This window comes from Apteryx mantelli, chromosome 3 (genome assembly GCF_036417845.1).
Source record: "Apteryx mantelli isolate bAptMan1 chromosome 3, bAptMan1.hap1, whole genome shotgun sequence".
Classification (NCBI taxonomy): Eukaryota; Metazoa; Chordata; class Aves; order Apterygiformes; family Apterygidae; genus Apteryx; species Apteryx mantelli.
In genome coordinates, this window is record NC_089980.1 from 83,755,442 (window position 1) to 83,780,973 (window position 25,532).

Here is a 25,532-nt window from a genome sequence, read left to right on the forward strand (position 1 = left end):
GGCGCATGCGCGCGGGGCGCATTCGCCTCGCTTCCCTGCGTGGCTCCCCACGGTAGAGCCGAGCCGAGCCGAGCCGGGCCCGCTACTGCTGCTGCTGCTGCTGCTGCCGCCGCCGCCTTGTGCTGCGGGGCGGGAGCGGGGACGGGCGCGGAGCGGGGCGGCGTGGCGAGGGGCTGAGGGGCGCCAGCCCTGCCTGGCGGGCGCGGGGGGCCGCGGCGGGCGCGGGGCGGCAGCATGTCGGCGGCGGGGGGCGGCTCCTGCGGGCCGGGCGCCGGGGCCTGCGGCGGGGGCGCGGCCGGCGCGGCCTCGCCGCCGGGCGGCGGCGTGTCCATGTTCCGCTGGCTGGAGGTGCTGGAGAAGGAGTTCGACAAGGCCTTCGTGGATGTGGACCTGCTGCTGGGCGAGATCGACCCCGACCAGGCCGACATCACCTACGAGGGGCGGCAGAAAATGACCAGCCTCAGCTCCTGCTTCGCCCAGCTCTGCCACAAGGCGCAGACCGTGTCCCAGATCAACCACAAGCTGGAGGTGTGTGGGGGGGAGGCCCTCCGGGGGCAGCTGGTGTGTGTGTGGGGGGGGGGGGGGGCGGCCTTGTGCCGCGGCAGTGCCTCGTGCCCAGGGCGCCCTGCACCGAGGCGTTGGGGCGGATGGCGAGCGGCGGCGAGGAGCGTCCTGCGTGCGTGTGAGGCGGTGCGAGCGGCCGCGAGAGCCCCTAAGTGCCTCGTGGCCGCCGGGTGCCAGGCAGCGGCAGCTGGGGAGGGCTAACCTCGCGCTGAGCTTTGGGAGGCTCCGCGCTGTCCCGCAGGAGTCGGGCCTGGCCGTGCCGATCCGCTGGGTTTGATTGTTATAGCATGGTGCATGCCAAAAGAGAGGTCTCTTTGATGTTGAAAGCAGCAGCAGCCTTTTTCTCTTGAGCAACAGATGTCTTTGGCTGGTTTTACATTTGCATCAGGTCCCTGGTGAATTCAGTAAGTCTTTTGAAAAAGGGAAAGACTTATTGTCAAGATACCTAAAGCTTATAGTCGGTGGTCAAAATGAGAATGTTATTCCAACCTGCAAGTAAATGAAACTGAAAAATGATTTGGGGATGGACTTTAGGAGGTCCTGTTGTTCCTCCATGCTCCAAGGCAGATCAGGTAGCTCTCTGCCTAACTTGGTCTCATAAAATTAATCGTGGACATTGCACCTTCTGTGAAGAGAATAATGCCTAACTATCCCTACTGTCAGAAAGTTTTCCTCGTGTCTAATGCAGAACTTCAATAAGAGTAGGAAGGGAGAAGCATCTGCTGGAGCCACGCTGGCTGGTGCTGATGCTGCTCGGGAGGAGGGACTGCAGGTCCTGTTACTTGCACAGGAGCTGGAGAGCTGTGGAGATTCTGGGGAAATATGGTGTCACTGGCTGCCAGAATGGCCTTTTACAGCTACAGTCCCACCTGAATCTCCATTGTTTTAGTAGATGTTGTCATTTATCTTGTTCCTGACAGATATGGATGATAACTGCCCATCTTTCTGTTACATATTAGAAGATTGTTGTTATGTCTTCCTTCACTTCGTTTTTTCTCTGGGCTAAAACCCCAGTTTCTTCAGTATCTCTTGTAGGCTGTGCTTTTTAGGGTTTTACTGTTTGTTCTAGGAAATTTGGAATATATAGGAGCAAGGGGAAAAAATTCTCGGAAACCATGAAGATATGTCCTTTTTAAGAGCTTCAGTAGACAAGTAAACCACAGACTTAAGTTCTTTTAATCCTCCGTATTATATAGATTATAATAAAGGAATTTAAGAGTCTTCAAACTGTAACCTGCACTTCTGCAGTACTTTGCCGAAGGAAGTAAAGTAAGTAAAATGGCCTTGGTTTTGTTTTGGTTCCTTCCTGGTATGAAGGCATTGTTGTGCAAAATATTCATAGAGTTTAGCTGAGAATCAAGATATTTCAGAGTAGAATAAAGACCCCATTAGACAAAGAGCTTTGTTCATTGTAGTCTTTATTTCACCAGACACTTACTGTAGTGATGTTTGCAGTATTCTTTGTGTTTGTGTTGCTAGGTTGTCATACAGATTTTTAGTACTGGATTTGTATATATACTATCAAGCTCTACTGTGAGCTTAATTGTATAGGCGTAGTAAATTAAGATTTATGAGTTTATAGTGGGCGATCAGTATTTATTGTGTATTACATGGGCATGGTGGGCGTTTTGCACAGACTTGTAAAATAGATGAGTTTTCAGATTATTTTAAGAGAATGAGTGATGCATGGCAAATAGTTATTTGAAAAGTTGTTTCAAGCTTAAATATTTTGAAAGAAAAAAACAAAACTCAGGTCCTGAAAGATATTTTGGTATCTAATTAAAATTGTCAGGGGTTAGGCAGCTAATAACTGAACATCTGTGCCTCGATTGTGAATGAGTTGAAGAGCAAAGGAGCACTGTTAGAAGTTTCGATAGCATTGTTAGTGTATGTGTCTAAGTGTGAGAAATAATTCAGTTTGATAAAAAAAATGGTACTGAGAATCTGGAGGGAGCACTTCAGAAGTGAGGCAAAAACCTTTTATTTTGTGAAATAGTTTTATTACTGATACTTGTATTAGGCCTGATACATGTACAGGAGTTTTTATCATTTAAATAGACATGTAGAAGGTTACAGTATTGCCTTGAAAGCTGTTAATTTTAGGACCTCATCATTATTAGACCCATAAACTTGAAATGAAAACTGCCATTTAAAATCTGTAAAAGAACTACTCTGTTGAGAATGAGTGTCTTGTCTTTTTACATGCACAGATGTCTAATCAAAAGCCTCTGTGTCCAGAGTGAAGGATACAGTCACAATTTTCAAAGAACTCACCAGGATTAATACTGGAATTTAAGATATGATCAGTGGATTTACTGTTTTTTAAAATGGAAAGTGTTGTATCTCATACAGTATTTAAAATTACAGTCATTTCTTAATAGCTCACAATTGTAATTTTATGGTGCTTGTGCACTTCATATTAAAGTTTTCATTATGTTCATAAAGTGTCATGAGCCAAAGTTTACTTAAGTACAAACATTTATTCAAGTCAATACATTAAATCTGTCTTCGGAAATATGCCTTTTACTTGGATGAAGATAATACTTTGACTTCAGTATGTCAGTGACTGTTAGAAGCTAAGACTTTACTGCTGCAGTTACTTTTGCATGCCATTGCCTTATTGAGTGGGTGATATTATTTCCCAAAGGGAAATCAAAGTAATAATAAAAAATTATGAATACCATCCTGTTGATTGTGAGTTCTGTTTCTTTATTTTTAGTAGAACTGTTTGGTCATATTATAGCATTACCAACAGGAAAAGAGAAAAGCTGTTCAGACCTTGCTTTTCTTTATCAGCTTAATACGCATTCTCTGATTGATATAATTGCTCTTAAGAGGCTCAGTTTAGTGGTTTGGTTGTTGACAGAAACTCCCCCTTTTAGGAGTTCGGTACAAAAAAATGTTTTGGCATGGCTGGTAATACCTACTGCTAGAGAAAGAAAGGGTCTAGGTAAAATGATGTATTGAGAGTTAGGGTTTTTTGGAAGGAACCTGAAGGTATGCAGTTGCACAATGAATGTACACAGATACATTTGCTTGTGCTTTAGAGTGACAAAAGGTTGCAATCATACTACTGTGATAATAACATTTGCAGCATTTAATTAAACTGAAGAGAAGGAGGACTTGTTTTCATATTTTTCCTACTGGTCACAGTAGGATAGAGTTAAATTAAGTAGGCTATTAAAGAGGAAAAAACACATTGGATGCTAGAGGCCACCATCTTTTCTAATGTCAGCTTGATTTCACTTGCATGGGGTACAACACATTGAACAAATGAGGGAGTATATCTTGATGGAGGACAGTAGGGGCCTCAGGCTGTTAGACCAAAAGGAGATGACAGCCATTTTAAAGGAAATTTTTGTAGTTCTCCCTCTCTGAAAGCATCATAAATCAGCAGATGCAGGCTGGTAGTCAGTGTGTGAAATTTCAGATTTTAACTTAGAGGAAGTTAGTAAGACCTGTTTTACCCTTTCAAATATCATTTGGTATGAAAAAAATATATGATGCTAAGTACAACATCATTTAAATGTTCATTTCAAAACATGAAAGTTCTGTATAAGGCAGTTTTGTAGAAGTAAAAGAAATAGGTCGATGTGCCTCTACTTTCAGTGAAAGCTGAACTTGACCTTAACTCTGGCACTGCGACTGCCAATTTGATTCTGCAATTTTAAATGAACAAACTAGAAGGGAATGTCCAGTGGAGCACTCTGTGTGTCTTGACTTAAGCCAGTGGATTAAGTTGGCTTAAGCCAATGTGAATGCTAGAGTTTAGGAAAACATTTAAGTGTATGTTTAAGAAGTTAATCACCTATGTAGTTTTATGTCCTTGATGAACTTAGAATCAGTTAGCAGGTTTATAGGAATACGTTCCTATATGCTGAGTTCTTCTGCAAGTAACTTATTCATATAACAGCTAAAGCTGATGGGAACCTCTGTCATATTATTAGCTATTATAAAATGTACGTAGTTAGTGTTTTCTTAATAACAGAATCAATGGAATTAATGAATGTGTTTTCCTGCTGATTTACTGGAAATGTTTTTGTCATAATGCAAATGTCCACCACCCTTCTGAGTCACTAACACCTTCTGATTTAGGCATTGCCAGTTCTTTCCCATGGATTCTGAGTTTCCACACCACAATGTCCTTGTGCCTCTTCATCTACATGCATTTTTGGTTTGCTGACTGGACAAGAGTCAGCAGCACAGTTACTAGCTCAGAACTGCACATACGCTGCTTAGCCATCTGGCTGTTACCTCTTTTTTGGGGGTGGATTAAACAAACTACCTAAGATCTGTCTCTTCCCACTTTTCCCTCAGTGAGGTCATTAATAGGCCTCTCTTTTCTGCTGAGCTGCTGTTTTGGCCAAAACTTGCATGTTGCAGGAACTTTAATCATACACACCTTTACCCACAGACAAATTTGGTTGAACCTGGAAAACAATATTCAACTCAAAGCAGCAGGGAAGATGGGTAAAACCAGGAGAAATGTAGACATACAGACAAAATGATTGCACAGGACTGCCTTCATTAGGAAACCAAGGTAAAAACTATGCAATCTTAACAGTTTTTGTGGCTTTTATTGCTAGTCTGCTTGTTTCTGATGCTTCTTAAACTCCTGGCTGCTGGCATTTAGAGACACTGAATTGAGATACTGAAAAGCATATTGTTACGTGCTTCAAAAAGCACTGATTTCACTTTGATAGACAGGGAATTCAGGCCTATAACCTGGCTTTCGTTTTCAACTCGGTCCTATTTTGGGTCCTCCTGTCTGGGCAATAGATAAGTCTTAGATATTCTTTTGTATCTGTTAACCCAAATACAATTCTTGTTCATACTGCAGAAATTGTTGGGATGATAACTCAGAAAATGAAAAAGCTACTCCCAAAGCCAAAAGTTGTCATTCATTTTTCTGACAATGCCACCTCCCTGGTTGCCTCCAACCACTGTTTTCCCTTGCTTTCAGTACTGAGAAGCTGATTGCTTCCTGTCAGCACAGTATGTTAGTTGCCATCATTGGGCTCTCTAAAACCTTGTAATCCTGTGTGTGCTTCCTCTGATGTTTTGGGTCTAAGAGGCCGTGTTATTGCCACCTTCTAATTCCTCATTCAAGCTATCCTTTGCAGCATTGATTATGAAAAAATGGTTAACTCGTGGTTTTAGCATGCCATCTGTCTACTTCCTACTACACAAATAACCTCCATACTTGTCCTTCTCTTTCATGTTATGTTTATTCATCTTTTACTTCTTATATTTAGATTGTAAATTGTCCAGGGCAAGGTCCATTTTTTTATTCTGTATATGTACAACACTTAGCATAGGATCCTTGAGTACAGATCTGAGCTACTATAAATATATGATTTTTGGTTAACTGTTTTAACACTCACCTTTCTATGAAAAATGTACAGGTGGATGGGTGAGTAATTCTGAAGTTTTTTTTTTTCAGAGGTGGGACCACCTATGAAGAGATGATTAAATATGTTATAAAATAGTCCAAAGAGATCCCAGTGATGTTTACTTTTTTTCCTAAGGCTCTAAACCTTCTCTCTCTTAATTAAAAAGATTTCAAAAGCTACATGACTGTAAATATAATCAATCCCAGCAATTAAACTGAACTGATTTTATATTGACACCTTAAAATGCATTTTTATTGTAAAATCATTTATATGAACATTACTCTTTGATACCTCATAACTGCTTGAACAGGAAATAAGAATTGTTGATTCCGAAAGGGAAACGCTTTTTGTCTGGCCTGTTTGTCTACAGAAACTTTTTAATTTTTGCAATAATATTTTTGAGTGCTCTGCAGAGTAATTATTTGTCTGTTGTTTACTGCCATGACTTTTTGTCTGTTGTCCTCTAAGGAAAAAAAGAGTAATTTTAAAATTATTGGGCTATTTCAAATGAAATTTGGTTTTAATCTACATAGGTGTAAAATCTCTATGAAATACAAAACATCTGGTAAATGGCATAATATATCAAAAATTGAGTAAATATTTAGTTAGCCTTTGGGAGCTATTTGTCTGTTATCATCCGTGTGTTTTGAGTTGTTTGGAAGATGAATATTCCATTCCATTTTTTGATTAATTTGACCAAGATCTGCAATTTACTCAGATTGTAGACTTTTCTATTAGAGATTAAAGGTAGCTTGATTATAGGCCAATGTGGTGGTGATCTAAGGCAGCAGCTTTCTGAAATAGAATTTGTTTACTGGTACTTTGAAGAAAAGAAAAAAAGAAACAACTTGTAGACTTACTCTTCCTCCTTCTCCCCAAACAGATCAAGGTTTGTTTATTTTTCCTCAGAACAGTGAGGAGGAAAGAGGTAGGAAAGCAATGAGTAAAGTTTGTGTAATTAATAGTGTAAACAGTTGAAATGAAAGTTTAATGGATTATAATTGGAGCAGTAAATACAAAGAAATTAATAAAAATATAAATATATTTATTCAGAAATTGGAGAACGTGCTTGATAAGCTACTTCGGAGAAAAAAGTGATTCTGTCAGGAATGCTGTTCTTTTTTCTTAGGCTTTCCCAGACTGACTCATTTATATAACTGCTCAGTATTTTCAGTTAGGTGCCACTATTGAACCGAAACATATATGGGTCTCAGAACACTTCAGAAAGTTTTAGTGATCATTGTCCATAGATAAGAGTTATGAAGAAAAAGCGGAGCATTGAAATAAGTGGTCTGACCTGTTGTAATAAAGAACCCCCTTGGGGATTTTCTGATTGACTTCAGTAAGCTTTCGGCTGTACTCTAACGCCCAGACTGAGGCACTTCCCATTACCACTGGCACCTAATTCCAGTTATGGATCTTGGTCTGAGCAGAGTATCCAAGACTTCAGTGAGTCAGAGACAGAGCTGAAAATACCTCAGAAGTCACTGACTTTGCTAACACCTGTCAGAATGAAAAGGAAAGGAGTTGTGCAAATACCTGTGGGTCTTGTGTCCAGTCTGCTAGATTCTCCATCTCTCTCTCCATCTGTCTGCTGTAGGGCTAGATGTATGTTTTCATGATTAAATCATACTTTTGCTAGCCATGCTCCAGTGTGAATCCCTGTTACTAACTGTGTGTTGCCTAAGGTATGGACTCACAAATGAGTTAGCAGAGAGAGACCAAGGTGTTACCTTGCAGTCAGTTAACTGCTCCATGATAATTGCTAGTCTGCCCAGTTGTATGCTGTTTTAAATAAAAAAATATTAGTGCTCTAGTGGAATAAGATAAATGACCTTTTATTTCCTGCCCATGGACATGGGCAATTCCTTCAAGTTCAGAAACTTTGTTGACAGTAAGATAACTCTTCTATTTGCCCTCTTCTTCAGTGTCCATGGGACTCAGAATTGCGTTTTCTGCCTTTGCATGATGTGGTATTATTATAAAGTCTTAATTTTTGTTCCTTTTCTATAGTTTTAGTTGGCTGAAAGGCTTACATATATTTATTCTGCTGGATTGATTGAACCAGGAAGTTACTTAAAGGATGTAATGAAACTAAATATAAAAACTCACCTCAAGCCCAGCCCCTTTTTGTTCCCTGTGAAAATTTCTGTTCTACCATTTGCTGTTTGGTGGCTCTTTCTAAAATCTGACCATGAAGGTAAACTTTCTCCTGTGGTGAGTGTTCATTGCTCCTGCTCCCACCTGATTTCTTGACAAACTGTAGAGCAGTCCCAGGTGACCTTCACAATATGATATGGCCTCTCTCCTTTTGACAGTCTTGTTATAGATTACTTCCCCAAAATCTGCCAATTAAAAGATTGGTACAGTTGCCTATGTAACCTTTGTTTATCTTTGTTACGTTCATGCAAATTGAAACACTATAATTGCATGATCTGGCACCGTCGCTTTCCATAGAAGCCCTGCCTGGTGCAGCAAGTGGTGCTTGCAGAATGAATGAGCGTATTGATAGTTCCTGGTCGTGCTCATCCTTCTGTCCACTGACCCCCTCCTCCCCCCCATTTTCTACTGAATATCTTCCAAAACTGCATGTGGAGCTGTTAATTTTCTAGTGGGTTTTTCATATGATTTTCTTGTAGCAGAATTGAGGAATTGTAGATAAAGAACATTGCTAGGAAGAGTAATATAAAGGGCTGTCATTACTTGTCGTATTTAAAATATCTTACAGTATTAGAAGTTGATATCCATGCTAGTTGTATTACATTGGTCTGGAGAATTAGATAAGCTGGCCAGGCTGCAAAAGGTGGAACTTCTATGAAATAATGTAAAGATTTATAATCAGCCTTCACAGAAGTAGATCACAAGGTTTGATACCAGCACTTCCTTTTGGGTGTGACTCTTGTCTACATCTGTTTCTGGGATGGATTTATAACCTTTTATAATATGTAAATAGATTATTTCCGTGTTGCGCACACAGATGCATGTGCATTTTTGTGATGCACAAACTTTCTCTTTTTGGTCTTATTAAAACAGCACAATATGATTTTAAATATTAGGTCTTATACAGAATATTGTTTTTTACTGTGAGTTTGACAGTCTCATTTTGACCCCTTTGGAGCATCACTCATGTTGCAAAACTGATAGCTATCATTCTCACCACTTTACAGTTTGCACAGAGAAACAAATGTTATTGTGATGCCTGAACACTGGTTTGTTCCTTTTATGTCAAATTTACAAGGTGTGGCTGGACAACGTTAGATGGGTGCAACTTTTCTGTTCTGCTACCTTCTGCTTACCCAGGCATTTTGAATTAAAATGTATGTGTGTATAATAAGTTACAAAACTTACTATATTAACTGTTAGCACCCTTTTGAAAGGAAGAGGATATCAGCGAATGGTGTTTTTGTTTGCTTGTTTGGGTTTTTTTTGTTTTTGTTTTTTTTAGTAGAACCAATATCATTATAGTCTGCCCATGTAAAATTGTGAATGGGTCAAACTCTGCCGTCATTATTAAGGTTTTAGTCATCTGCTCTATCCTATATCATTGCCTTTTATGCTGATGGTATCTTTTAGCTACCTTAGTTCAGGTGTGTGTTTGTGTTTGAGGGTAGAATATCCATAGCTGAGAGACTTCAGCAATGGCTAGTTATTAGGGAGAACAGTATAGTTTTGTAAGTAGCCCATTTCACTGAAGTGATATGGCTTCATAGTATAGTTCACTGTAGAAGGTGATTTCCGCTTTAGCGTTCTGTGAGAGCTTGCAGGTTATTCAAGTTTTCTTGTCACTCCAGAAGTCAGAAAGAGGAAGTGTGTGTAGCCCCATCTTGGGCACAAATGAAATGCCAGGCTTCTCCGTCCAGGCTCCATCAAAGTGGATGGAGAGAGATGGGCGATTCTGCTCTGAGTTCTGGGAGTCTGGGAGTAGGGTCTGAAGTCAGCTGAGCTCCTTGACAGGGATTTTTCCCATCCTGGTTCCTGAGGCATTTGGTGAGGGGGGGAAAGCTGGGGGAGATAAGGGAGATCCTTCTTCTTGGCAGCAGTAAGCTGGACATTGGCTTGACCTGTCTCATCCGATTGCACTCTAATTTAGGTGCTCTGGATCACCTCTGCAAGAGCCTACTTATGTGTGATAATTATGCTGGAAGCTTAAGCAAGCTGTCCATCTAAATTAGTTACCTAAAGTTAGACCCAATAAGTACTCCCCACTGATGGTCAAATCCTTCCTGTTTTTTTTTACTGTTATCTCTTAAAGCAGTGATTTACTTAATTAAATGGTTGAGTGTTGGCTTGCAATTTGATATTCAGTGTGAAAATACATTTGTATAATGTTATTAAAATATCTAAAATACACTGCTTTCATGTGAGAGACTTTTTTTGAAGAATCAGTGACTTCTCCTTTTTGCCTTTAACTTGCTTTGAAGCAAAAAAAAAAATCTGGGAGTTTACCAAAAAAAAAAAGTGTGATTAAAATTCCTTTCCCCTGAGATCTTCTGTGTTTCCTTGGATAAATACTAGTTTCAAAGCTTGTATAAGTGTAGTTTATCTTATAAAATGCCACTTGAAATTAAGGATAAGTAGTAGCCTGGTAAGTATGTTTGGAATTGTTCTGTTATTCCAGATAGAAATGCTGCATGTAAACTGTATGTGAAATGTTTCATAACCAATTTTTAGAGTTAACGACTATCTGTGGTTTTCTACAGGCACATTTTCAGTGGCATTTTAATTCATGGCTTCTGGTTTGCCCGGTTCATTGACTGTTGCAGTTAAGCTGATGATAATAGACCACTTGTAAATTGGCTTATTTTATTTCAGCATTGCATTAATAATTGTAGTGAATTTTTTCAAAAAAAAAAAAAAGATTTCATCATATTTAAGTTTTAAATTGAATTTACGTTGCTATGGTTGTAAATCCTGTTGTAGGTTAAATGCAGTTACCCTATTTCAGCGTGGACATCAGCATCAGAAAAACCCTGTTGCCTGCATCAGAAAAACCTGGCTACTGTTATTTTCAGCGGTATGATTGTTTGACACTGTGTTTGTGGATGAACAAATGTGGTAGCAGTTAGGGAGGAGAAAGGCCTGTTAATGATACCGCCTTTAAGCAGGGCTACAGACGAACTTGTGCCAGAGTGTACTCTTACCTCTATTAACACTGTGTGTAGCACATATGTACCAGCAGCAAATGTATCTATGTATCATAGGTCTGATGACCCCATTTTAATCACTGCTCTGATTACTATGATGGGTTATGTCTTCCAGGCACAGTTAGTTGATCTGAAGTCTGAACTGACAGAAACTCAGGCAGAAAAAGCAGTACTGGAAAAGGAAGTGCATGATCAGCTTTTGCAACTCCACGCCGTTCAGCTTCAGCTGCATGCCAAAACTGGTCAGAGTGTTGATTCTGGGACTATTAAGGCAAAACTGGTGAGTGTGGGGGGATTGAATGGAGGATTATGTTATACTTCCTTTCCTTGCTGAAGTTCTTCCTTGGAAGATGCAAATAGACTGACTGCAAATTTTAACTTTAAGAAGGTTGGAGAGAATTAGCTTTTTCTTTTTAAATAACATTTACAGTTGGTTGTTAGCAACGGTTAAAATAATCTAAGTAACATCAGAATAATGAATTAAGAATGTAAGATGCTATTTTTACATATACTGTTTTCTTAGTAAATTTAAATTTGTTGAAGTAAAATAAAAAAATATTTTGATGGTTTAGAATTTTTTTACAGAGACTGAAGTTAAAAAAGACAATAGCTTCTAATATAAAAATACAACAAAATGTAAAGTATCATAAAAAAGCCTAAAGTGATGTCTTTTTTTTTATGTAGCAATACTCTGATAGGCGCAAGAATGGGATTTTTTTGCCATACACAGAGAGGGTAGATGGTGTCACAGTCCTCTCTCTGTTGTCCGGCTTTCTCATTCAGAATGCTGCAGATACATCTGCTATCCGTCCACTATCCTGTCCCTTCCTACATTCAGTGGACTATCAGAAAGGAACATGGCAGAGCAGTGATAATTTAGTGGAGCGGTTCTGAAGAACTTGCAAATTTCACAAAACCACCAGCAGTTAACGGTAGCCAATATATAAATATCTGTGCAAGTAATTGTAATTGACTGATAACCAGAGTATGAAAAACTACCTCGTTACTAGACACAACCCAATTTCATGCTCTAACACCGAGACATTTTTAAATAGAAAAGTAAAGTAATTCTGTAGAGGTTGTGGCTTCTGACTGTGGGCATAACTCAAAGTCTAGGTGTCTGACTGTTTTTTAAAATTGCTTCGCAGATTTATTCCAAATAGCTAGTCCCAGCATACATGGAACGTTAGATTAGTTGCCTCTGCTAGGTCATCGTTACTTAATGCACACTGAAACAATAATAGATTGTAAAACTTAAAGGTTATCTGTGCTGATCACTGATTAACAGACTAAACTGAATCCTTCCTATTTCAGATCCAAAAGCTACAGTTGAATTAGAGCATGTCTGTCAAATATATGATATTCAGAAGCACTGTATATCCGAACACATACTACAAAACAAAATTAATTGGGATTTAGAACTGGTTTTATTGAATGGGTATCTAAAATATTTTTAAAATATCTAATGCAGGACTGAACTTATTTATAATTACATAATAATTTATGTAGGCATAAAGTGTTTTATATGTACTTAGGTCTAAATATTTGCATGTTCAGTATTGGAGTGACATATTCTGGATTATCTGTACATAATTTATTCTATTCCAAATTATAACTTAAGCAAATAAGAAATGATTGATAAAGTTTCTATAGAACTATCATTAATTTTTGCGGATCTGTAACTAAATATCAGTTAAATATCACCACGTATTTTGTAAGTGTTAGCTTGCACACTTACATGAAGTAAATATTTTTATCCAAATTTAGGAATGTTTCAGGTCCCTAAGTTTTAATAAGCTTAGTGAGACTTAACTTCTGAGTGACACAGAGAGTTATACTTACAATGTTTTCATTTTTAATGTTCCTGCTTTGTTATAAGCAATTTTAAAAGATATATTAAATCTCTGTGCTAGTGACAGGAGTCTTTTCCCACAGCTGAGAATAAGAAGTACATTTTTCTTCTATTGTTTGGGATTTTGTCTATGTTGAAGTTGAATTTATTAAAAGGCTAATCTGACATTTTCACCATAATTCCATAGAGTGCTTCTTTTTTTATAAACCTCAGGACTTATCTTTTAAGTTTGCTTTACGTTGCCTTTATGGATTCCATAGTTTTAATGGAGAGAAACTCCTCTTTAAGCTGTTCTAAATAGAGAAAACTATAAAGGTCTGGACAGCTTAAGCAAGGAAAACTGAAACTGCTTAAATGACAATCAAACCTAGGAAGTCTGAGCTTTAAGTAAATAAAAACTTCAGTGTTGACCTTCTGGCAGTCAGAAATTCTCTGAGGACAAAGAGAGATAGTATCAACAGAAATTGTGATGGGGAAATGATGTTCTATACTAGTTAACTTCCTGCTTCTTTTTTAATTACAACCACTTTTCTGTTACATGTAGACTCTTAATTTAAATGTATACTTTGTGAATTGTGAAATTGTGCACAGTGGTAAACTGAGACATTTTTTAAATGTTTCAGGTTACTAAGCAATTGATAGCATCATGTAGTTTAGTTTGAATCCCTTTTCAGGAGTGGTATATTGGTTAGTCCAGGCACGATAATGTGACTTTGTAAGAATATAAAGTTGCCTAGTTGAAATTTTCTCCTGTTTTGCAGTTCATATATCTTTTTGGCTACCTTTCTCCATCCTTCATGTCTCTGTTGTAATACATATCCTGTTATCCTTTCTGAAAAGAAAAATCAATTTTCTGTGTAGCAAATATTATATTATAAACTATATTTTTATGATCCTTTCAAAAAACTGCTGCATATGTTATTTATCCATCAGTTAAACCCCCTGTTTTAAGTTCAGAAGAGCTAAGAAGTAAATCTGCAGTCTTTTGTTTGAAAGAGGAGCTTTTCTTCTCATTAAAATATTACAATACTTTTCATGTTATCCTGCTATTCTTTATAGTGATTCCTTGTATTTTTAGGGGAAAATACTGTTTTCAGTGCTACAATAAGGTTAAAATTTCTGATAATAATTTCCACTGCATAATACCAAAATTGCCACTAAGTACGATTACAGTATTGTGCTTATTTTTTAATCCCCAGTAATGACATACAAAATCAGCTGGTACATTTCTTTCAGAATTCATGTTATTGCTTTTTCTTAAAGTTCCCATTGCCTGTTTCTCTAATTATGAAACTCTCTTCTGTCTTAAGTCTGTCCTTTCTGTGGAAGAAATGGTAAGTATTCTGATTGCCTTTATTTATGTTTAAAACAGTGCTTTGTTTTGTGCAGCGACTTATATATGTTGGCCTTAGAAACTGGCAAAACAGATCTGTCTTGTTCAGTCTTCTTGTAAGTTGACAAGATACTGTGTGAAAAAATTTTTTTGTTTGTTTGTTGTTCTGTTTTACTGGTTTTAGTGGTCTCTTTCATAAGTCTTTATTTGTTTATTACTGACAACTTGACATTCTGAAAGATTGTTCTTGCTACACCTCAACAAAATTTTAATCTGTTTTACAATTTATAAAACATAAATAATGTACACATCTAGCAGTGCAATATGAAATATTTTATATATCATACTTTATATCTTTTTTGTCAACTTTTCCTTGTGTAAAGTGTGCTATGTGACATTTGGTTGCCTAAGCAAATATCCTAGATCACTTCAGCAAATCAGTTTTCTGGGGGAGGTTGTAATTCTTCTCTCAAGTTGTATTTCAGATACGTCAAGGAACTCATGTATTTCTGAAGCTTTGTTTCTGAGTAGAAAACTGGTAACTCCTAATAATTTATGTGCAAAGACATTATAAAGTTCTATTTTATGAATTTTTATTCAGTAACTAAAGCACAAAAATATCCAGTGAGAAAGAAAATGGAGTGTTGAGTCTGAATAGTGTACCTTTATATATCTGATTAAATTCTGGTCAAGTAAAAGATGTTCTAAAAGAGAATACTTAAACAACCAATGGACCTATAATATTTAGAGCAACTTGATGCAGTCGTAGCAGTCTGTATATAGCTAACGCAAATGTTACAGGAACTCTGTACCTGTATATGAACTCCCCAGCTGCTGTAAAACTAACTTTATGTCTGAACTCTGACCCTTCTAACAGCTCAAGTATTTGGCAGAGGCAGTCCAGTGTTTCGGCACTCCTGAATTTTTGTAATTGCCCTCTGGCTGCTGGCAGATGTGAATTAGAACAGCCCCATCCATCATTACAGTAGTGAGACTTGGTATAATTTTAGAAACTTCTATTTTTTAAAATGTAAATTAGCCCAAACTCTTGGCTTATGAGTGTGTCTTGAAGTTCAAAAGGGGTTTTGTTGAAAAAATTGTCTTGCTGTCAGGACAAGCCCCAGCCCGAAGGACAGAACCAAAATGGCTTTGTGTGCCAGGTTTTCTAATGTGCTTATGGGATCAAACCTGGTCTGCAGCTGGGTCCATATGAAAATTGCAGGAAGTGAAATGGCAGTGATTTCAAGCAATCTTAGTGCCACTCCTCCTGAGCAATATGCTAGGCAATTCTTGGCCACTATGTGCAACTGTTTAATACACTCCATTCATCTAATCTGATAAAAATATTTAAGAGATAAGGGAGATACTAAAGTCCGTCAAGTTCAGAATTGTTTTGCTGGCAAATATCTACAAATACCTACCTATGTATTGTGAAAATACTTCTCTTGGGAAGGTAGGATCAACCTTGCTTAATTTCTCGAATGTGATAATACCAGCCATATTAATGGTTTTATGTCCAGGTTTGGATAAGTGAATAAGTATATTTACAATTTGATAACAGATTTGTCTTGCCAATTCTATAGAATTTTGTTTCTGTCCTGTTGCTTCTTCAGTAGCACCTCCTGATTTTATTTGTCTAATAGTGTAATTGGTACCAGTACTCTTTAGGTACTCTAAATGTTTTCAAAAGCACATTATGGGGAGCTTAATTTTTTTATGGCTATTTCCCATTATTCAAAGGGAACAGTAATAGATCCTATGCCTTTACTGTTTTCCTGATTTGCTGTGTTTTTTCCCCCTACTCTGTAAAAGTGATATTAAACCATATACAAAAGATACAAGTAATCAAACATGCTCTTCTCAAAAGCAGATTTTGCAGAATAGTGTGCTTATTAGTTCCATTAACTCTAGTGCTTTGGGTATTGGAAAAGATAATGTACTGTAGATTTTCTGTCCGTCTAGGATTGACCACTATGGGAGTAACTTGTATTTCCATAATTTCTTTTTCATGAGAAAAGCAATGAAGGAGGATAGCTTTCTTAGTGTGGTGTGTGGGTTTTTTTGTTTTGTTTTGTTTTTTAATGAAGCTGTTTTGCACTAATTTCTCTTTAGTTTGTCAGGGTAGGTATCCTCATGTGTAGAATCTCTGACTTTATTTTTGTGGTCTTTGGAGTCTAACTTGGAAATGTTCCTGGCTGGACCACAGAGTAGAAACCCTTTGCTTCCTTGATTGTTTGCAGGAAAATAATTGTTTTAAAGACATACAGACTTGCAGAACACTTCCTTGACATCTGATCATATTAAAAATCATTTTTAAATAATTTAAAAAGAATATTGATCACCTCAAAGTATTTTATGGTTTTATAGCTACTCTGCTATCTTTAAAATAATCTTTTCTCTGTTGTTGTATGAATGTCTCATTTGAACACAGGAAAAAGTAAGGATGATATCTGAGCTACTTAAATTTTGCCTCTTACATGTGACAGGAAGAAGCACTACCATTAGTGTCTTTCCCTGCAATATATGCATTTTGTGCTAAGGGGTCATAAGAAGAATGAAAATAATGTTGGGAGCACAGTGTCGAATGCAAGGCCTCCTCTCCCCGGAGCGGAGTGCAGACCTCTGGCTGCGGTAGCTGACTTCCTTCTTCCTTCCTTCCATCCCCCAGTACCAAATAACTCCACTTCTTTTTCGCAGTGATATCATTTCAACAAGTTAAAGAGTTTGTCCCCGGTCAAAGTCAGACTAGTCTGAAGTCTGGTATTTTCAGGACTGTTTGAATCCTTTAGGAATGAAACAAACCTAGAACCCACGTCCCCCGCTTCACTGGATGGGTGCTCTAAACACTAGGCTCTTTTGGCAGTGGGGGATCATAGCATCTTTTCTTCCTGTGAGTGTCTGTTCAGAAGGAGTAAGCTCTGCTCTATTAAGAATACCTGTACTGAGATGATGTACTTTGGCTGCTGTTTAGTGCAAGGCTTGAGCATTAAGTAAGATGGTTGTCTATGAAGGATTTTTGTCAACTAGAAAACATATTTGACTTTTACAAGTAATAGTTTTTGAATGTTTTGGATATTTTCCCTCCAGCCCCCAGCTCCAAAACGCAGAATCTATGAGTGATATCATTTCATAAGGATGGGTGTGTTTGCTTCATCTGATTTATGAAGGTTGCATCTCCTTTCCTTAATGTCATTAAACTTTTATGTGCTATTAATTCACATTTCAGTGACAGATGTCTAGTTTTATTTGGGCAACTTCTCATGAACTGTAAATTCCTCCAAAGTGTATTTGTTGACATACCTTAGTTTAACACAGGGGAGGAATAGTAATGGAGGAGCAAGCAGCTGATTTTTCACTGAGCCAGTCTAAGTGCGCTGGTACAGGCAGATACAGTATATCGCATGTGAAAGCAGTTGCTTCTGACACCTTTCTGAAAGGGCATGTCCTGAGGCTGATACTTGTGGGTCAGTCTAGATATGTACATGTGGAAGAATATGCCCCATATTACTACTATTGAAAATCAAACTCCAATAATCTTCAAAATTAAAAGGTGTGGCTACCAGTTTCTTTCAAATAATTAGTTGCCTTTGTCTGTCTGTCATATTCTTGACGACCATGTCTTTTTATGTTTTGAAAAAACAAACTGTACCTTTGGTCTCATACGAAGTATTTGAACATCAAAATATTTCTTAGTGTGTGGTAATGCATTCTGATTTTAATCACTTTAATTTTAAAGCGTAATCAGATATTATAGGATCTTTGCTCTAGAAGACTTTGGGTTTAGTTTTGTTTATAGGTAAGACTTTCAAAAGCTAAATTTATGGAATTAAATGCCTAGCTCCCATTGACTTTTAGTGAGATTGGGCACTTAAGTCTTCTAGAAAATCTCCTTCCAAATTATTTGGGGGGGGGGGTGGAAGGAAGAGGAAGAAAAAAAATTTAATGTAATTATTCTAGAGGAAGTATGTAATTTGAATTTTGAGAGTCCTGTGGCTCATTATAAGATGCCTTTATCATAAATGAACTATAATTTTTGCATTGTGATACTGCATCTCCTATAGTCAGGAGAGTTATTTCATGCTGGTGTGCAGAAACAGTAAATGCTCTTCCATTAATAACTTTAGTGAAAACTCTTCAACAATTTTTTTTCTCTCCTTTTTTTGTAAAGGAGAGAGAACTTGAAGCTAACAAGAAAGAGAAAGTGAAAGAAGCTCAACTGGAAGCTGAGGTGAAGTTGCTGAGGAAGGAAAATGAAGCACTTCGTCGACACATAGCTGTGCTTCAGGCAGAGGTTTATGGAGCGAGATTGGCAGCCAAGTACTTAGATAAGGAACTAGCTGGAAGGTGTGTAGAGTCAATTTGTGTACCTAGCATGGATTCTTTCTCTTTTTTTGTTGATAAAGGGGTTCTTTTGTACTGCCTAGTGTATAATACAATCTGTCCTGATCCAAGCATTTCTTGACACCATGGAAATATCAACAATATATATACAAGTTACACCTTGGAAGAGTTAGATATAAGCAGATTTTTTTTTTTTTGTCCTATTATTGATTATAAACCAAACTTTTTCTTGTTCACTCCTTTTTATAACTGCAGCAAGCATCTCCTAGTAGCATCTGTTAACTTTTCTTTTTTCCTAGGCTTTGGACTGACCGTGTTGATAGGTGTTGCACTATTGTCTTCTTAGGGCTTAATCTAAGAGAGTGACCAGAATGAAGCCAGTCACACATTCTGTTAGTTATCTTTAGAAATTTTAAAAGACAAGTTCTCCATAAATAATCCTGTTACAAAGTCTTCATTACTGCATTTTTAAGAATGAGTTATTTGTGGTTTGTTTTCTAATCCTTTGTGTCCTTAGCTTTTAAAATTGTTAGCAGGGAGGAAAAGTGTGCAGAGGTATGATCTGATAAGAAGAGAAACTCTGACTATCTGCAGTATATATGTCATGGTCTCTAATAACTTCTAGACTATAACATATAACTATGATAACTCAGGCATGGCAATAGCAGAAACAGGGATGTCAGGTATGCTTGTTTAAATTTGGCAGCATATGACTACAATATAACTATGACATGATTACCTGTGATAATTGGCAGTGAATAACTAAAATAAACTTAGCAGCATACAATCATGGTCAGTATTAGCAGCACAGTGCCAAAGTTATGATAAGCACTCTCAGATTCCTGAGCTCACCCAACCCACTAAGGTCTGCAAGGCATGAGGCCTTGCACTAACACTGACAGCATGGGGCCAGGTCAGGCTGCCTATGTGTTGAGGTGGGTTGGAGATGATGGTTGCCTCCACAACAATTAATTCTCAGAAGCCGCGGTCTGCAGCATTGATCCTGTCTGGCAGGTCCCACACTCTGAGTAGTCTTTTTATCTCCTCAGAATGCCATGGACGATGGCTTTCTGTACTGCCTCAGTTTCTCCAGGCAGGTTGTTCATTGTCCCTGCTGCTGCAGTTCCAAATCTGACTGAACATAACCTGTCACTTTGGCCTTGTTCTGCAGCTGTCTTAACCTCTATGTTGTTGTATTAGCCATCCCATGGTCCATTAATTTGCTAGAGGTGTTCATGCAGCAATTCAGAAATAGTTAGTTTTTGTCTTGCCATAAACACTACTAAATATGTTTTTGTTGGGTTAGCAATTTGATTTCCTTTCCTTTACCATGGGTCTGAGACCCTTGCTGCTATTAGAGCTAGATTTGAATTTCCTCTTATAAAAATTTTACAATAATTATTCTCTTATGTTAAAGCGTGCCTCTGTTATGGTTTCATTTTGTGATAAACAAGATAGTCCCTTAAGGCTTCTGAGAACAGGGTTTGTCCCTTTGGTCATGGGGGAGCCCAACCATTTACTTCTCCTCGTTCTTGCAAGTTCATATGTATTTTGTCTGACATGTATTCTGTCACACAGTCATAAAATGGCCATTTTTCCCAGCCTTGTGTTTTTTTCCCTCTGGAGCTCCTGAGGCACATCTAAAGTTAAGAGTAAGTAGGAAGGCATATAGATAAATAAAAATCTTGTATTTGCTGTTAATACAGCAAAAGGAAGAAACCTGAAATCCCTCACTTTACAAAGTACAGTCATGTGCTTTAAGCTTTTCTGGATATTGCAAGTTAGATGAATCTACAAGTCCTTAAGCTTTTAGGAAGAGTCTATATATGCACATACATGTTTGTTTAACAGGCTCAGCACTGTTGCAATTCCGTGCACAGTTATTGCACTTGCACTAGTTGATGCATGACTGTGTGTTGTAGCCAGATGTAGATATGAGTAGTACAGTGCCTTTATTTTCAGTTGTGATATAGCATGTTACTTACTTACTTTTTGTCATTGGGTAGGGTGCAGCAGATTCAGTTACTGGGCCGCGATATGAAGGGACCTGCTCATGACAAGCTCTGGAATCAACTTGAGGCAGAAATACACCTTCACCGTCACAAAACTGTTATTAGAGCCTGTCGGGGTCGGAATGATCTAAAACGACCAATGCAAGCGCCACCAGGACATGTAAGCTGAAATGGCGAACCATTCCTCAGTAATTTCCAGGATTTATGGGAAATAGCTGAGTTAGTTCTTCATTTTCCTGTTTTCTCTCACTTCAATATTGTGTTCTTTTATATGTCACTTTTAAATAAATCATTCTTCTATATGTTAAAGGACAGTTTCCTCCTGAGCAGTATGTCTCCATAATGGCCACGAGAGATGCTACAATTCCATTTACTTACCTAGGAACACTCAGTTCTTTTTAAAATTGAATCTCTGATATGCATGTGTATACATATGGATTTAGCAGCATATTTTTTGTTACCTACATTTCAGAATGTGGGGCAAATTTTAGAAAAAAGCCATGAAGAATAACATTGTAGGATTGAGTTGAGCTGACAATTATTATTGAATTAAAAAAAGCGCAAAGTGCTTCACTTGACACTCTGTAAAGTAGTTGAATTTTTTTCCCTTGGAAGGTGCTTCTTAAAATAAAACCTTTAAAAGGCATTTCACTGTGGTGGCCATGGTAGAACTCACCTTACCTACCTTGGCACATGAACTGTTTATCAGCCTAGGGTTCAGTGCATAGAGACAGACTTTCCAGAAAGCGGATTACTTTGACCTGTTCTGAATACTTTAGTTGGTCAGATTACTGCTCATGTTGGTAATTACATATGAAGTATTGGTGGGTGAATATGTGTATGTGCAGTTGTGAGGGTATGTAGAATGGCAACAGAAGCTTAACAAAAGCAAAATAAATACCTTTATTTACTTGGTCTTTTCGTTAGATTTGATTTGAATGGCTTTTGGGTTGTTTTGTTTTTATCATAATAAAAATAAAGTCAAGCAAGCAACCCCTTCCTTGGGACTTTATTGCATCTTCTTTTATCTTTTGATTAGTTTTAAATTATAATATGTCATATAATTTTCAGCAGAGATCAGCATTCCTTCTTGTAGTCCCTTTATATTTTTAATATGTGGCTGATTTCCTTTTTTTAAGTTCTGTGTTGTGCGTCATTCGATGTTGAAATAATTGAAATAATTATTCTGGTCAGGAACACACAGTGAATTTCTTTTTCTTATTTCATAGCCTCTCTTCTGAAGGAGAATTCTAAGTTTGTCCGGCTTGGAGCTACTCTAAAACTCTGTTGCTGATACACTGCCTTTCTACAATTAAAAAAAGAAAACACAGAAATACAGCACTTCTTGGTTCACACACTTATATTTATGCTTTATTTTTGTTCATCAAACTAGGATCCAGATGCTTTAAAGAAGAGTCAAGGTGTTGGTCCAATCAGAAAAGTTCTGCTAGTTAAAGACGACCATGAAGGACTAGGAATCTCAATCACAGTAAATACTTGCATTTATTTTCCATGATACAGAAGAAACGATCATAAAATTTGTGTTTGGACTTTTGTAAAATATGAGGAACAGTGAATCTGTTGTTAGCATTTATGAAAAAGCATAGGGCTGCGTTATGCAAATCAGTCGCTATCAAGAATACAACTCATGTTGATAGAATAGGAAATAGTTAACTGCTGATTTATGTAAAACTAATGATTTCAGAAAGACTAAATAAGTATTAAGAAATAGATTTAGGCTTTAGACCCTTTAGCAAATTAGCCAGTGGGGAATTCTAGCTGTCTTAAGTCTTTAGAGGAGCAGAAACAGACGGAGAACTAACTTTCAAAGCTTAGCTCTTGTGGTTGTAGAATAGCTTTTAAAAATATTGTTATCTCACACATTTATAAGTAAAAATATAAATATATATATTTATTTATATATGTATATAAAAGGGCTGTTTTAACTTTTTACACCAAAATTTGAAAATTTTAACTGTTACACTTTTATTCCAAATATGAATATTGCTTCTTGCAAATTAATGTTATCTGATATGCTTTTTATTATTTTTATTATATGAGGTTTTGATGCTGTCTCATCAGCTTATGTGTGATTTTGATACTTGTTATATTCAGAATTGTCTCCTACTGCTCTTTGAGTATATATGTGAAATATGTCCACTTTTCTTTTGGGGGGAGAAGAATTAAGGGAAGCATCTCATGCATTCTTCTTATCTAAAGAAGGCTTTCTAATTTTCTGCACTAAAAGCTGAAATAAGTGCTTTAAAGAGCAAGTACTAAAATGTTGATGTTATGCTAATGGACAGCTCAGTCAAAACATACTTATTTTTGTAGGGTGGGAAGGAGCATGGTGTTCCAATACTGATCTCTGAAATCCATCCTGGACAACCTGCTGATCGATGTGGAGGACTGCATGTTGGTGATGCTATTCTGGCAGTAAATGGAGTGAATCTAAGGGATGCCAAACATAAAGAAGCTGTAACTATTCTTTCCCAACAAGTGAGTTACACTTTTATCTGTGGGCACATTTAGATGCTTCCTTTATTCTACCTGTGGAATTACCTAGGATATTGATGTTTTGTCAAGCGCAGTAATTATGCTAAGCTAAGATACAATGATTCCTGAAGCTATATCACCTATGCTTAATCTTGTTATGTCTTGAAGTCTAAGGAGAAAGGGCTGGGTCAGTACTGGTTCAGTTAGATCCACATATTGGCTAATGATCCTTCAATAAGGCTAATGGAGGTCTTGTTGTTATGTTGTCCCCACAGAAATAATTATTTAGTGATGTCTGTTTTATTTTTTTATGAGTGATCGTCTCCAGCCAAACAATGTTGCTCTGTGGTCTAGAATTTTCTTGCTGCATTGTTTCTTGTTTTCAGATAATTAATAGATGCACTTAATTTATCAGAAAACTTACTTATTAGAAGTTACTGTTTTAAACTTACTAGCACACAACTAAGAAATTTAGGTAGTTTACTTTGGTAAATCATAGCAATAGAGCTGCATTTCTTTAATCGATAAAAACTTAATTCAGGTGCATATTTAAAATATTCATTTTACTCAACGGTCAAGTTGTACTTGTTTTAGTAGGCTAGCTCAACACAGTAATCCTATTATGTAGTTGTGCAGTAGGTAAATTTGTAATTTTGATTGCATTTTAGAGAGGCGAAATTGAGTTTGAAGTAGTATATGTTGCTCCAGAAGTAGATTCAGATGATGAAAATGTAGAATATGAGGATGAGAGTGGACACCGTTATCGTTTGTATCTTGATGAATTGGAAGAAGGTGCAAATTCAAGTTCTAATAGGAAAGAAGGAAATGTGGATGTCAAGCCATCACAAGGTAAGCTTTCTAAAAAGTGTTACATGCACTTTAATTCTGAATTCTCAATATGCAAACCAATTTCTAGAATACGCTGTTTTTATATTCATTTTAAAATTAATCTTCTGTTAATTCAATTAACCTACTACTAGGCTGTCAGCTCTTTTGGTGGGTCCCTCACTCATTGGCCTGGTTTACTTAGATACAACTCAATTAACTTTTGTGTTCTTTAGCTTCTTTTCCAAGTTGAAAGTCAAATTTATTCTCACCTTTTTTCTGATTATGGTCTAGGATTAGTTGATTCCCATTAATCCATTATTTTGTTGACTTCTTCAAATATATATTTTTTTAGATCAGAGAAGTGTAGAAACAGTTCCTGTTTTCCTGTTGTATTCTTCTAAAAGCCTTTTAGCTCTTATTTTAGTAATCTTTTCAGTAAGCTTTCCAGTTTCTGAAGTAAGGCTCACTGATCTGTGATTCCCAAGATTGCTTCTCTTCCTTAAATAAAATTTATTTTTAATTTGCAGTGTTTGATAAGAAACCAAGTATTGATGGACATGAAAATGGAGACCTGGGGAATTCGGTTGAAGCTCCGTTAGAAGACACTGCACCCAAATTAGCCCGTTCTGCTGAGCCTTTATCATAAAAAAAAGAAAAAAAAATCAACTGGACAGATCCCATTTTTGGGAACAACTGATAATCATTTTTGACTGCTCCAAGTTGCATATACTAGTGTAGGTTGTAAAAGGATGTTTAAAAGTCAAAGGGAACTGTATTATTGTTGCCTAGAAAAAAGGCAGTTACCTCAGGACTTCGTTGTGAGCAATTCTAAATGTGGAAAACTGTCTTTTGCGTGACACGCAATTGTTACCTAGCACATGGCATGTGAAATGAATTTTCTTTTAATAATAAGCACCAAAGCATGGGATTTCTAAAAAAAAAAAAAAAAAAAAAAAAAAAAAAAAAAAGGATAATCTTAATATGTTCAGCTTGGTAACATTCAAACATCCCAAGGGAAGTAGTATACAGCGTGGTGACCTTCATTTTGTCCCTTTGATGCTTTAAAGGAACAGCTGATGTTCGGTTTGGTGTGAAAAAAGCTTTATCTTGGGGGTGGGGTGGAGAATAAATTGTGCTACTACATCCCTGAGTTTTCTACTTGGGATTTTTTAACTGCAACTTTAAAAAATGACAACATTTTTCTCAAAATGGCAAAAAACAGAGCTTTTATTTGAGAAAAGACCAACAAAACCCAAAGGGGGCAACTGAGTACTTGTTAATCTTGATCTTTCAGCCCATGATCATTTTGTGATTGAGACTTTTGGCAGTATTGTTTTAATCAATTCACTGCCAATTGTTTCTGCATTTGAAACTTACTCCAGAAGTATTTAAACAGAGTATTATGGGGTTTTAAAAGCAAAATCAGTTTTAAAAAATATTCACAATTATGTGTGCCCTTTTGGTATTTTTTTTTCTGAGCATCATCAATTTAGCATCCATTTTTGAATGGATATGGTTACTACTAGTGTGGAATGGTTTTATATATTTTGAATTGGTCATCATTGGCTT

The 25,532-nt window shown here is 37.2% G+C and overlaps 1 protein-coding gene across 2 annotated transcripts; it reads left to right on the plus strand.

The window, feature by feature from the left end:
- The first annotated feature begins 234 nt into the window (after window positions 1-234).
- Window positions 235-25,079, plus strand: GOPC (golgi associated PDZ and coiled-coil motif containing). 2 transcript variants are annotated; one of them, XM_067293806.1, is made up of 8 exons: window positions 235-528; window positions 11,217-11,381; window positions 18,455-18,630; window positions 20,634-20,799; window positions 22,033-22,128; window positions 22,974-23,138; window positions 23,804-23,984; window positions 24,491-25,079. In XM_067293806.1, the coding sequence occupies exons 1-8, from the start codon at window positions 235-237 to the stop codon at window positions 24,607-24,609; spliced, it is 1,362 nt and encodes a 453-aa protein (XP_067149907.1). In that variant the 3' UTR covers window positions 24,610-25,079. The 2 variants fall into 2 exon arrangements, with proteins under 2 accessions (XP_067149907.1, XP_067149908.1); XM_067293807.1 differs by lacking the exon at window positions 11,217-11,381 and having other exon boundaries at window positions 295-528.
- The last annotated feature ends 453 nt before the right edge of the window (window positions 25,080-25,532 follow it).

Bases quoted from the DNA above. Each gene is read 5' to 3' on its own strand.
- GOPC (XM_067293806.1), top strand. From the start codon at position 235: ATGTCGGCGGCGGGGGGCGGCTCCTGCGGGCCGGGCGCCGGGGCCTGC. The intron at 11,382-18,454 runs GTGAGTGTGGGG...TTTTTTGTAAAG, and splicing joins GGACTATTAAGGCAAAACTG to GAGAGAGAACTTGAAGCTAA. The intron at 20,800-22,032 runs GTAAGCTGAAAT...TCATCAAACTAG, and splicing joins TGCAAGCGCCACCAGGACAT to GATCCAGATGCTTTAAAGAA.